Source organism: Myotis myotis, unplaced genomic scaffold, assembly GCF_014108235.1.
Source record: "Myotis myotis isolate mMyoMyo1 unplaced genomic scaffold, mMyoMyo1.p scaffold_m19_p_4, whole genome shotgun sequence".
In the NCBI taxonomy this organism is placed as follows: domain Eukaryota; kingdom Metazoa; phylum Chordata; class Mammalia; order Chiroptera; family Vespertilionidae; genus Myotis; species Myotis myotis.
The window spans coordinates 98,324,459-98,337,291 of NW_023416346.1; the positions used below are offsets into that span (position 1 = coordinate 98,324,459).

A 12,833-nucleotide genomic window follows, 5' to 3' on the forward strand; every position below is an offset into this window, starting at 1 on the left:
GAGGGCGAGCAAATCATATAAAACACCATGGTAGGTACTAAAGGGCATGAAAAAAACATCTTCAACAATGTAATTTAAAATACAAGAAATTAATTATCAATAATGTATAGAAAAAAACAGGATAAAAAGATCAATCAGAATGACTGAGAATCCCTACAAAAAGACAATGGAAAGATATATTCTTTAAAAAGAGTGAATACACCACCAATATCATACTGAATTACTTTTCTGTTAATTCGTAAAAATACATATAACACTAAATATCTTTTGAACTCATGATTTCTTGTTTAACACAGATGCACCTGCAAACACACATTTGGAGTTCAATTCTGACACTTTTTAAATATTATTTTTAATGGCATGTTTTATATGCCCTTCACCTTATAAAAATAATTAGGAAAATTAGATGGTAATAATTACCTAGCTAAAAAATATAATTCTGCGGTCAGAGTTGTCCAGATTTCTACACTAGCAATTCAACCTCTCTGTCCTATTTTTAAAATGTAGTAACCAATTCATTTGCACAGTGTTTTCAATTAATAAAATGCATTGTTTCATATTTAACTCTCTTGGTTCACACAACAACCAGGTAAAACAGGTATTGGTTTTTATTTTATAAATAAGGAAACTGAATTCCTAAGAAGTTAAATAACTTTCCCAGGGTCACTCAGCAAGTAAAGCCTATCTTCCAGACTAAATCTTATGATCTTTTCATACTACCCACAAAATGTTATGTGAGAAATGTCAAACAAGGGGATCTCAAAAATATGAAACAAACAAGAAATAAAAATGACACAAACACCAAGTTGCCTTTAAATTACTATTTTGCTCTCTACCAAAAAATTATGTATTAACCAATCAGTAATCAACATCAGTAAAACAAGAACAAAAACACACAAACTATATTAATTTCAAATTTGGCAAAAGTGATTTTAAGGGAATCACTTATAAGGGAACATTCACCCTAACAGCAATTCTCATCACTTTCTTACTACCATCTCATTTGTACTGAGATACCAGTTTTCCTAGAAGTAATGATAAATCTCCAAAAGGATTTAATCATCCAAAGTATGTTACTAGAGCCCACATGTGAAAAAAAAAGCCAAAGATGAATCCAGACAAATAGCAAAAGCCAACATATTACAGAAAGCAAAAATGAACACAAGGCTCAAGCAAATCAGTAGTGAAGGATGCTAGTTTTCAGACATTCATTGCTCTCTGCCATAATACCTATGGGTTAGCATTATATCCACTAGGGTTGAGCAGCACATGCTTTCTGGTTTCCTAAGATGCATTCTGTTCTTCCTAACTATGGCTGCATGTCTGTATCCACACAGCAGTTAATAAGTCACACATGCTTATAAATTGCTTCCACACTGAGGGATGCAATAACTATGCTGCTAGCACTCAAAGATACTGTTCTAACAGACAATTTAAGCTATTACTAATAATTAGAGAAAAAGAGCTGGGTAAGGTAAGAAAAAAATACAGGTATGTCTGGAATTCAAATGCAAGTGTTTTAAAGTAGATGGGGAGAATCAAATGAGATGTGAAAACACTTTTAAACTTGAATATGTTATATGCAGATACAAGTTCTTCCACCCATGAACCAGGAGGTCAGGAGTTTGATTGCCGGTCAGGGCTCAATCCCCAGTTGGGGGCGTGCAGGAGGCAGCTAATTAATAATTCTCTCTCATCATTGGTGTTTCTATCTCTCTCTCCCTCTCCCTTCCTCTCTCTGAAATCAATAAAAACATATTAAAACATTTAAAAATAAAATAAAATAAAGGTAATAGAGCCCTGGGTGAATAGTTCAATTGGTTAGAGCTTCGTTCCAATAAGCCAAGGTTGTGGGTTTGATCCTGGGTCAGGGCACATACATACAAGAATCAACCAATGAATGTATAAATAAGTGGAACAACAAATCAATGTTTCCCTCGCTAAAATCAGTAAATAAAAAAAAGAAGGCAATACAATCGATGTAACTCCAAATGTAAACATTAATTGGTGCTCTCAATTCTATGGATGAAAATACTGAATAAATGTAAAAATATATACCACACCTAAAGATAATTGTGCCTTTGGTTCAGTATTATGATATGAGTCCCCTTAACATGATTCAAAATTCTTAAAATTGCCTTTGAAAAAGTTGTTTTAAGCCACCAACTCAATATATAAATGTGAAGATTAACAAAAACTATTCATTTAAACACACATGCCCCCCTCCTTACTTTGTTCCTCATCCTCAATAAAGCTCCATGGAGGAAGCAATAAAATAGCCAACAATTCAACAGGGTCACAAATGAAAGAACATCTGTAATTATTTAAATTACCTACCTTAAAATGAACTGTAAGAAACACGTCTAATTCTATTATGTTGTAAATAAGTCAAGCAGATATAAAAAAGGCATACATTAAACTTCAGAAACAATCGCCATCACTTCAAAATTCTCCCTCTTATTACTTAACATTCTAAAAATTAATTTAGAATGTTTTATTTTGAATGCCATATTTAAAAACCATACAGTTCAACATAAACTGACAAACATTTCATGTACAGACATTTTTTAAAGGCACTTGAGATCTGGATATGTCAATACTTGCCTGCCAGCAGCTTAAAAAAAAAAAAAGCACCTTCTCTTATGTTCCAAATTTGAATTAAAACATTAAATCAGATTTAAAAAATAAAAAGGGGGAATTTCTGGACTATGCAATAGGAACAGTAGTAATCAACTTATTATCTTAATATTCTTCTGGATAAATCAAGTTAAGCAGTACAATTTAAGCAAAAGTATACATATGGACAGAAAGGCAGGATTTTTTTCTAATATATAGTATAAACATGGATATGCAACCCCTGTTCAGTAGTTTGATATCTATGTTTATGTTTTACCTCTTCATTATGCATTTGTATTCTTTCCTTCCTATACCCCAGTACATCTTAAATTTGAAGTGTTGTTATAGAATTAACATACCAGATTATACTACTTATTAATACTATAAGTACATAAGGTTTTACAATTAATACTTTGCCTAAATTCCAATCCAAAACATGTAGCAAAATCAAAGATCAAAATCCATTGTTCTAATAGTACTTTAAAAAATACCTATCCCAAGGAGCATTTGAGATCTTGCTTCCCAGCATATGGCATCAGATTGGCTCAAATAAACTCATAAAAATTCTCCAAAAAAAAATCCCTACCCCAAGGAAAAAAAACCATCTCTTCCATAATGAAGCTACTCAAAATCAGAGATCAAATGTGTAATAATTTTAATAAATAATACAACTGCTGACTCTAGAATCAGTCTAACACTGCTCACTCAGTTCTCAGCCACTATACTTCTTTTCCTCCTGTTCAAATTCTCACTCAGCTCTGTCTCCTCTTCCCTTACAAAGAAATCTATAAGTAGAAAGCAGACATCTGATTTAAAATAAGACCCATGCTATCAAAATGTAATATCCCTAGAAAAACTGGATCCCAGTCTGGAAAAGTAAAAACCTAAGTGTAAAATATAAAAATTAAATTAAAAACAAAAAAGATAGACTATCTAAATGTTATATAATTTTCAAAACACTAGAAATTCTGTGTATATAAAAATAAATACACATATATAAATGTAAAAACAAATTAAAAAGATAAACGTGAAACTCAAGTATATGTAGGGATATACAAATAGATTAACAATTAAAAAATTAACTGGTTAAAGTTTAAGCTTCACTAACAATGGAAAAAAGCTAATTAATTCAACTAGGAAATACTTTCACCAATTAAAGCCACCAAAAGATGTAAAAAATATTTAAAAACTCACTCTAAGTACCTAGATGGTGACACTATAAATTAGTACAGTTTTCTGAAAAGCAATCTTACAATATGTAAAAACTAATGAGATCCTCTGACCTGATAACTCCACTTTAGAAATATAGCCCAGGAAAAGAACTCAAAGAAAAGAAAATAAAACAGCAAAAAGATTACTTAACTATGCAAAGATATCAGTAAAAAACTGGAAGTAACTGAAGTGCTTTACTGGAAGTTAAGTTCTAATCATAACAGATCAAATACAACTGAATCTTTTCTTGCCATTAAAATAATAATGAGTAGTTAAATACAGATAAGCATATGAATAAGTTTTAAGTAAGAAAATATAAATGGACATCAATTACAATTACTTAAAAGTATGCCTTTACAATATAAGAAAAGGAAGTCTGGTAGGCTGTCTTTTTGTGTATGTATGTGTGTAGTTAAGAGACCTGTATTTTTAATTATTTTGGTGTTCATTTACTTTGCATTACTGTCAAGTTAATGTTTAAACAGCTTTTTCCTTTTAAGTCTTTTCTACTTAGAATGGTCCACTTAGAGACAAACGTAAAGAAAAACATTTTAAATATGCCTCAGTAAAAAACTATCTTCAAAAGCATATTAGTCATAAAGTGTTAAAATATATATTGGTAGGCATTATTATTTTGCCCTCCTTTTGGCAGGACTTAAGTTCAACAAAATGTCTGACTACTAATTAAATAAACTAATATATGCAGTTTTTCAAAAATAATTTTTATCCACCTGTGTGCGAATTCTTTACCATTAACAATACAGATGGTGGTTGTCCTTATCACAATCCTTAAACCATTTTCTCTGATTTGCAAAAAGAAAAATATAGACTTAGTAATAATTAACATGGCCTCATTGTAATTTAATACAGAGAAATATCAAATGAACATCAAAGCAACTTAAATATTATATTATTGCAGACAATTTTTAAATAATTTTATTTCCATTTAGAGTCTATCATACCCCTCCAACTTTTTAAAACTTTGTCCGATTTTTCTCCATTTGGATTTTATGTCAAAGATAGTTCAATTTAGATTTTAGTAACATCGCCCTTTCTTTTTTTCATTTCCTTCCAATTCACTGTGCCCAGTGGCTAATACAACCAAACAGCCTCCCCCAAATAAAAAAGATCACCTTTTTGTGTGTATCAAAGCTAAACAGAAGGTACATTTATACTATGAATTATATTTTTAGGAGAAACGGTGGTCAATCTAATGCCTTTGGTCCTTTACTAAAGTATATCCTATTTTAGAATATGGCCATTGTTGTCTACTTGTAAACCCAAAATCGTGTTTGAATTCTCAAAAAGGTCATAATCCATAGTTGTTATTTAGTAATGTGCACAAATTCGATTGAGTAATGATTTGATTAGCTATTTTCTAAAATCCGAGATATACAACGACTATGCTTTTATTCAGTACTCGAAATTTTGGAATTCGCTCGATGCTCCCTATTTTTAATTGTCGTTTTTCTCAATCCGGGTCCGTCAACTCCCCTCCAGAGCCCCCTCCCTCGTCCCCCACCCCCAAAAAAGACCGAGTCTGGCCTCAGTTCCCGTATTTCAAGCCAGGACCAACCAGAAACCAGTTTTCTTCCACTAATCCGGAACTCCGGGCTGTTACCAAGACTGCCATTGGCCAGCGTCAGTCCATGGTACGTGCCCCAAGATAACCCTCTGGTTTCTCTCCCTTTTCCCCGTACAATGGGTCTTTCCCGATGTTTGTAACATATTCCTGATCCACAATACGGCATTTCTGATAACCAACTCACATTCTTCAAAGTTTTCGGGTGGAAACAAGCGAGGCCAAGGGGAGGACAGGGTACCCCTTCGGCTCGGGATGGGGGGGGGAAGGGGCAGTCGTTCTACGGCTCAACACCGAGCTCAGGAACCTCGTAGGCTGAGGGGTCCGGGAGGCGGGCTGGGGAACAAGGTGGGGAGGGAGCCGTGAAAGAGTTGGGGTAAGTTGAAATGAAAACTTTACTCACCAGATCCTCGAAGCTTCTTCGATGCTCCTTCCCCTCCCAGTCTAAGCGGCGCGGAATCAGCTAGGGGCCGGAGAAAAGGAGGGGGGAGGAAAAACGATAAAGGCCAAGCCCCTGCTCCCCGTCAACCCGAACCAGCCCGGGGGTCCGGGTCCACAACCTTTTGGCGTCTTTATTTCTCAAGGCCCTGTAGCTGTGGCCCCAGAGCTAGACTAGTGTGTGTGTGTCGGGGGGGGGGGGGGGGAGGAGGCCGAAGGGGAGGAAATCCTGAAAAACCGCCTCCCTCAGGCATAAAGAGGGGACGAGTTGAGACCCCAGCTCTATCCGCCCCTTTTGAGCAAAGAAGCCGGTTCACCCCTATGACAACAGCTATCAGTGCCCAGATCCAAGCCTCCCACCGGGCCCCAGCCCTGCGCCCTGGACTGGCCCTCCCTCTCTCCAGTCTCACCCCAACCCTCTTCCCGAAGGGGCTCCGTACCTGATGCTCCTCGAGCTCCTGTACTAGCACCTGAGCAAAAGGGAAACACAGATATGAGAAGCAGCTTGGGCCATCAACCCAGTCCTCCCTCCCGTCGGCCGCTGACGGTAGGACTAGTCAAGGCCGGCCATTCCTTCCGCGGAACGGCGCACTCCGCTGCCTCGACTTCCCCTTTGGTACCATCCCCGCGACTCCCAGACCTCCTTCTCCCTCTCACCTGAGCGGATTTGTTGCAGGGTCCGGACTGCAAGAATCTAGCGATCAGGTAATACAGTTCTAAGAAAAAGGTGAAAAAGAGGTTGAGAGGGAGGCAAAGAAGAGAAACAGAAGCTTTTTCCAAAGGAAACTGACATTGGTCGCGCTAAGCTCCCATCCCCTTGGCCCCCAGACACAGCTACCCACCGGCTTCTATCTGGGTAGGTGCCGCCGCCATCCTTTTCACGAGGGGGCTTCGATTCGGAGGGGCTAGCGGCGGCGGGTGAGGGCGCTGCCTCTATTGTGGTGAAGCCCCCATGCCCTGGAGTCCCGCCGTTTCCGCCGCACTCCTCGTCCCAGTTTCGGTCTCTCTCGGATTCATCGCATCACGTTTCGACCCATAGATATTCTAGCCCTAGAGCTGAGGAGGCGGAGGAGGAAGGAGAGGGAGCGAGAGAAGAAGAGGGAGGAGTCGAAGTGGCCGACGGGTGGGCGGGTGCAAAGGGGGTGGAGAAATGGAAGGTAAAAACTGAGAGGAGCCTGCATTACATGTTGTTCGCCGCCAGAGGCACTACGGCCGCAGCCAGGTCTCTGCTCTCCCAGAGGGCCCACGGTTGCCTAGCTACGGCTCCCGGAAAAGGGGGGAGGTGCCAAGTGAGGCCGACGCTCTGGCAGCCTCTGTAGAACTCGATGGTGGCGTTCTCGTCCACGTTCTCTACGGTCGGTTTCCCTTCCGGTGAGGGCAGTCGGACCTTTTCTGGTTGAGGAGCCAGCCCTCTGGCGTGATCGTGAGAAAAAGTGAGGCGCTGACTTGACTCAGCTGCTTTTTTCATTTTCCTCCCGGAACCGATGAGGTTTGTTTTTTTTGTTGTTGTTTTTTGCTGGCGGTTTTGTTTTTGTTTTTTGGTTACTGTTTTGCCTCTTCGCCACTGAAACTAAACGATCTTGTAACTGAGGTAGGAAAAGGAGCCCCTACTTTTTCCTCGTCACTTGTTTCTCTTTAAAATTATTTTTGTACCAGATGAAAATGCTGTACTTACCAGTCCAGAGTGCAGGGCTCACATAGAGGAAGACCAGTTCTGAAAATGTCCCTCATTCTGACAATATTGCAGGAGTTTGCTGTCGGACACGAAGCATTTTGTTTTAACCCCTAATGAAAGTTTCATATGTTCCATATCTCTCCCATTCCTATAGGATGATTTTCAATTGTATTTTCAAACACTGCCAAAGCATTTTACATTAACCATGCATTTTAATGTATGCAAGGTAGTTTTCTATAGTTTGGGGCAATGTTAGTTAATATATAACCCCAAACTCTTAGTACAGTACCAACTTGGCAATATTCGTTTTACTGAAATCTTAAGTGATCAAAGGATTTGTGCAGTAATTGACATACATAGTGAACTGAGTCTCCTTCCCCACTTTTCCTTAATATTCTGTTCCCACTTCAAACTTTGTCCAAAAGTAGTAATTAACAGAAGCTGAACCTGATGGGACCAGAATATTTACATTAAAATATTCAAATTTGACCACAGTGAACCTAGAATTGCATTATGCTGACATAAACTTAACATAGGTTGGTTAATTCTCACTCTGGTCACTTTTTTAACCCTCAGAAAGAGGTAACCAACCACACAGCTATAATATTTGATTGAAAAAATGCCATAACTGAAAAAAATAGATCTTGAAAAGATACAAAATTCTAGACACCTCATTACAAGCAGTTTAGCAAGACATCAGACTGAATATTTTTTACAGTTTAAGCATAATATATATATAACAACATCAAGCCATTACCATATACTAAGCACTTTACATACTTGACCTCATTCAGTCTTTGTAATGACCCTAGGAGGTAGGTTCTATTGTTATCCCCATTTTACAAATGATAAAAATGACGCTATGACTTTGGAAAACTCACTTATGTTCTGTAAACCTTATTCCTCATCTAAAAATGTGAGTAATACTATGTGCTATGCCCACTACACAGGAATTGCTGTAAAAGTCATGAATATATTTGTGCCATATATCAAACTTTATAGATTGTTGTTATTCCTGTGATCACTTCAGTATCAGTCTGGGTACAATCAAGAGAGAAAAGGCACGCAGTATTTTGAATACAGAAAATTTAAGATACGGAATGATTAATGATAAAAGGATATTGGAGTAATGAGGGATTACCTAGTAAGGAGTAAAGAGAAGTCTAAAGATAATAGGAATAGCAGATGTAATATATAACAGCAGATATAATAGCCACTACCAGTAGAACTGAGATAGAGTATTCTCAACCCCTACTGCCCACCCATGGCTAAGATCCAGACATGGTGGGAGAGGACAGAACCAGCCGAGATTCATTCAGTGGTAGGAAAGATGCTGTGATACCTTTTTTGGGTTTTTTTTGTTTTTTTTTTTTTTAATGCTGTGATTCCTTGAAGACAAGAGTACTGAACCTCTGCTCTCTGGGACTTTCCAGAAACCTACCTTCTGGAATCAGCCCTCTAGGGTGCCTGGGAAATATGTTCACAGTAAAGTTAATCACCAGGGGCAGTTTACTAGAGGGAGGGTAGGGTGCTAGAGGAAGCTGCTGGGTGCTACCAACATCAACCATGCACCACAGAAAACAGGCACAGGAAAAAAAAAATATTTGCACAAAGGAAACTAAAAAATATTTTCAAAAAGATATTTGCACTCCCATGTTCATTGCAGCATTACTTACAATAATCAACATATGGAAACAACCTAAGTGTCTACCAATGGAAGAATGGATAAAGAAAATGTGTTGTATAATTTTACCATGGTATATTATTCAGCTATAAAAAGTGAAATATTGTCCTAGCTGGTTTTCTCAGTGGATAGAGCAGGGGTCCTCAAACTACGGCCCGCGGGCCACATGCAAATACAAATATTGTATTTGTTCCCGTTTTGATTTTTTACTTCAAAATAAGATATGTGCAGTGTGCACAGGAATTTGTTCATAGTTTTTTTTTAAACTATAGTCCGGCCCTCCAACAGTCTGAGGAACAGTGAACTGGCCCCCTGTTTAAAAAGTTTGAGGACCCCTGGGATAGAGTGTCAGCCTATGGACTGAAGGCTCCCGGGTTCAATTCCGGTCAAGGGCACATGCTGGGGTGGTGAGCTTGGCCCCCCAGTGGGGAGTGTGCAGGAGGCAGCCAATCGGTGATTTTCTCTCATCATCGATGTTTCTATCTCTCTCTTCCTCTCCCTCTCTGAAATCAATAAAAAAAAATGAAATATTGCCATTTGTGACAAGACAGATGGACCTTGAGGACATAAAGCTAAGGTAAAGAAATCAGACAGAAAAACAAATATGATCTCACTTATATGTGGAATCTAAAAAATAATAAAACAAAAAAAATGAACTCATCAATGTGGAGAACAGATGGTGGGGTTGCCAGAAGTGGGGGCTGGAAAATGGGTAAAATGGGTGAAAAGGGTCAAAAGGTACAAATTTCCACTTACAAAATAAGTATGTCTTGGGGATGTGATGTACAGCACAGTTACTATAGTTACTGTACTGTACTGCATATTTGCAAGTTGGTAAGGAAGTAAATCTTAAAAGTTCTTAACAGAAGAAAAAAATTGTAACCATATATGGTGATGGATGTTCACTACAGTCTTTTTCTGTAAATTTTCTCCATATTTTACATTGTACAATTTCCTATGCTATGACTTTGAGGTCACTAGTCTTTTATTTTCAAAACTGTAGTCAATTCCATATAGTGTAGTTCTTTTGTTTGTGTTTTTTAAAATGTATCTTTATTGTTGAAAGTATCATCTTTTTTTCCCTATTGACCCCCCTCTCCCCCACACCCACAGCCCCTCCCCCAAGCTTTCAACACACTATGGTATGGGTCATAGAATCTATATATATAAAAACCTAATATGCAGATTGTCCCCTGGGGAGTTCGACCAGGAGACCTGGAGTTCCATCGCTCACTATGATGTGCACTGACCACCAGGGGGTGGCACCGAACAAAGGAAGGCCCTGGCCGACAGCTGGCAACCAGGGAAGGGAGGCCCTGGCGGGCAGCAGGAAGGCCCCGATTGGCCCTGATCGCCGGCCAGGCCTAGGGACCCTACCTGTACACAGATTTCATGCATTGGGCCTCTAGTATGCATCTTAGTTCTTTGGTTAATCTCTCCCCACTCACATGACCACCCCCATCTTCTCTCTGAAATTCATCACACTGATCAATACTTCTTTGTCGCTGGATCTACTTTGTTCTTCAGTTTATGTTGTTCATTCGATTGCACATATGAGTGAGATCATGTAATACATGTCTTTCTCTGTCTGGCTTATTTTACTTAGCATACATAATACTCTCCAGGTCCCTCCATACTGTCTCAAAGAATAAGAGATCTTTCTTTTTTTTTTTTACAGCTGCATAGAATTCCATGGTGTAAATATACCACAGCTTTCTTATTCACTCATTTACTGATAGGCACTTGGACTGTTTCCAGTTATTAGTTACTAGCGGTCCAGTGCACGAATTCGTGCACCAGTGGGGGCCCTTGGCCTGGTCTGCGGGATCGGGCTGAAACTGGCTCTCCAACATCCCCCAAGGGATCCCAATTGCGAGAGGGCGCAGGCCAGGCCAAGGGACCCCACCAGTGTATTATCGGGGCTGGGGAGGGATGCGGGAGGTTGGCCAGCTGGGGAGGGACCGACCGCAGGAGGGTTCCAGGGCGTGTCTAGCTCATTTCCCTCATTCCCAACCAGCCAGACCCCAGCAGCAAGCTAACCTACCGGTCAGAGCATCTGCCCCCTGGTTGTCCATGCACGTCATAGCGAGCGGTTGAGTGGCCTTAGCATATCATTAGCATATTACACTTTGATTGGTTGAACGGTCGACCGGACACTTAGCATATTAGGCTTTTATTATATAGGATTGTAAATTGTGCTGCTGTCAACATAGGGGTACATATATTCTTTCTGATTCATGTTTGGGGTTTCTTTTTTTTTAAATATATTTTATTGATTTTTTTACAGAGAGAAAAGGAGAGGGATAGAGAGTTAGAAACATTGATGACAGAGAAACATTGATCAGCTGCCTCCTGAACACTCCCCACTGGGGATGTGCCCGCAACCAAGGTACATGCCCCTGACCGGAATCGAACCTGGGACCCTTCAGTCCGCAGGCCGACGCTCTATCCATTGAGCCAAACCGGTTAGGGCGTGGGTTTTCTTAAGATATATTGTTAAAGGGGGGATCACTGGGTCAAATGGCAGATCCATATTTAATTTTTTGAGGAAACTTCATACTACTTTCCACAGTGGCTACAGCAGTCCATATTCCCATTAGCAGGGTATAGGGTTCCCTTTTCTCCACATCCTTGCCAGCATTGTCATTTCTTGAACTGTTGATGGTAACCATTCTGGCTGGTGTGGGATGATACCTCATTGTCATTTTAAGTTGCATCTCTCTGATGATTAGTAACTTGAGCATTTTTTTCACATGTCTCTTGGCCATCTCTCTGTCCACTTTGGAGAAATGTCTATTCATTTTTGCCCATTTTTAAATTTGATTGTTTGTTTTCCTTTTGTTAAGTTGTATGCGTTCCTTATATATTCTGGATATTAACTCCTTATCAGATATATCATAGGCAAATATGTTCTCCCATACAATGGGCTCCCTTTTCATTTTATCGATGATTTCTCTTGCTGTGCAGAAGCTTTTTATTTTGATGTAGTCCCATTTGTTTATTTTCTCCTTTGTTTCCCTTGCCCTAGAATATGTATCGGAAAATGTATTACCTTGAGAAATGTCTGAGATTTTGCTGCCTACATTTTCTTCTATGATTTTTATGGTTTCATAACTTACATTTAATTAAGTCTTTTATCCATTTTGAGTTTAGTCTTGTGTATGGTGTAAGTTGGTGGTCTAGTTTCATTTTTTTGCATGTATCTGTCCAATTTTCCCAACACCATTTACTGAAGTGAAAGTGACTGTCTTTACTCCTTTGTGTACTATTGCCTCCTATGTCAAATATTAATTGAGCATAGTGGCTTGGGTCAGTATCTGGGTTCTGTATTTTGTTCCCTTGATGTACATGCTTATTCTTAGGCCAGTACCAGGCTGTTTTGATTACAGTGGCTTTGCAGTATAATTTGATATCTGGTATTGTGATACCTCCAGCTTTGTTCTTCTTCCTCAAGATTGCTGGGCGTATTCAGGCTCTTTTTTGGTTCCATATAAATTTGTGGAGTATTTGTTCTAAATCTGTGAAATATGCCATTGGTATTTTAATAGGGATTGCATTGAATCTATAGATTGCCTTGGGTAGTATGGGCATTTTAGTGATGTTATTTCTACCAATCCATGAACACA

At 39.0% G+C, this 12,833-nt stretch overlaps 1 protein-coding gene across 4 annotated transcripts in view; it reads right to left on the reverse strand.

Moving 5' to 3' along the window:
* BRWD3 (bromodomain and WD repeat domain containing 3) overlaps positions 1-6,920 on the reverse strand; it is a 153,755-nt gene extending 146,835 nt beyond the window's left edge. For all 4 annotated transcript variants that reach the window (XM_036304582.1, XM_036304583.1, XM_036304581.1 and 1 more), the window contains exons 1-4: positions 6,691-6,920; positions 6,506-6,564; positions 6,289-6,318; positions 5,814-5,873 (exon numbers count right to left, since the gene is read on the reverse strand). In XM_036304582.1, coding sequence (XP_036160475.1) covers positions 5,814-5,873; positions 6,289-6,318; positions 6,506-6,564; positions 6,691-6,721 — 180 coding nt within the window. In that variant the 5' untranslated portion in view covers positions 6,722-6,920. The remainder of the gene's footprint in view (positions 1-5,813; positions 5,874-6,288; positions 6,319-6,505; positions 6,565-6,690) is intronic.
* Positions 6,921-12,833: the final 5,913 nt, after the last annotated feature.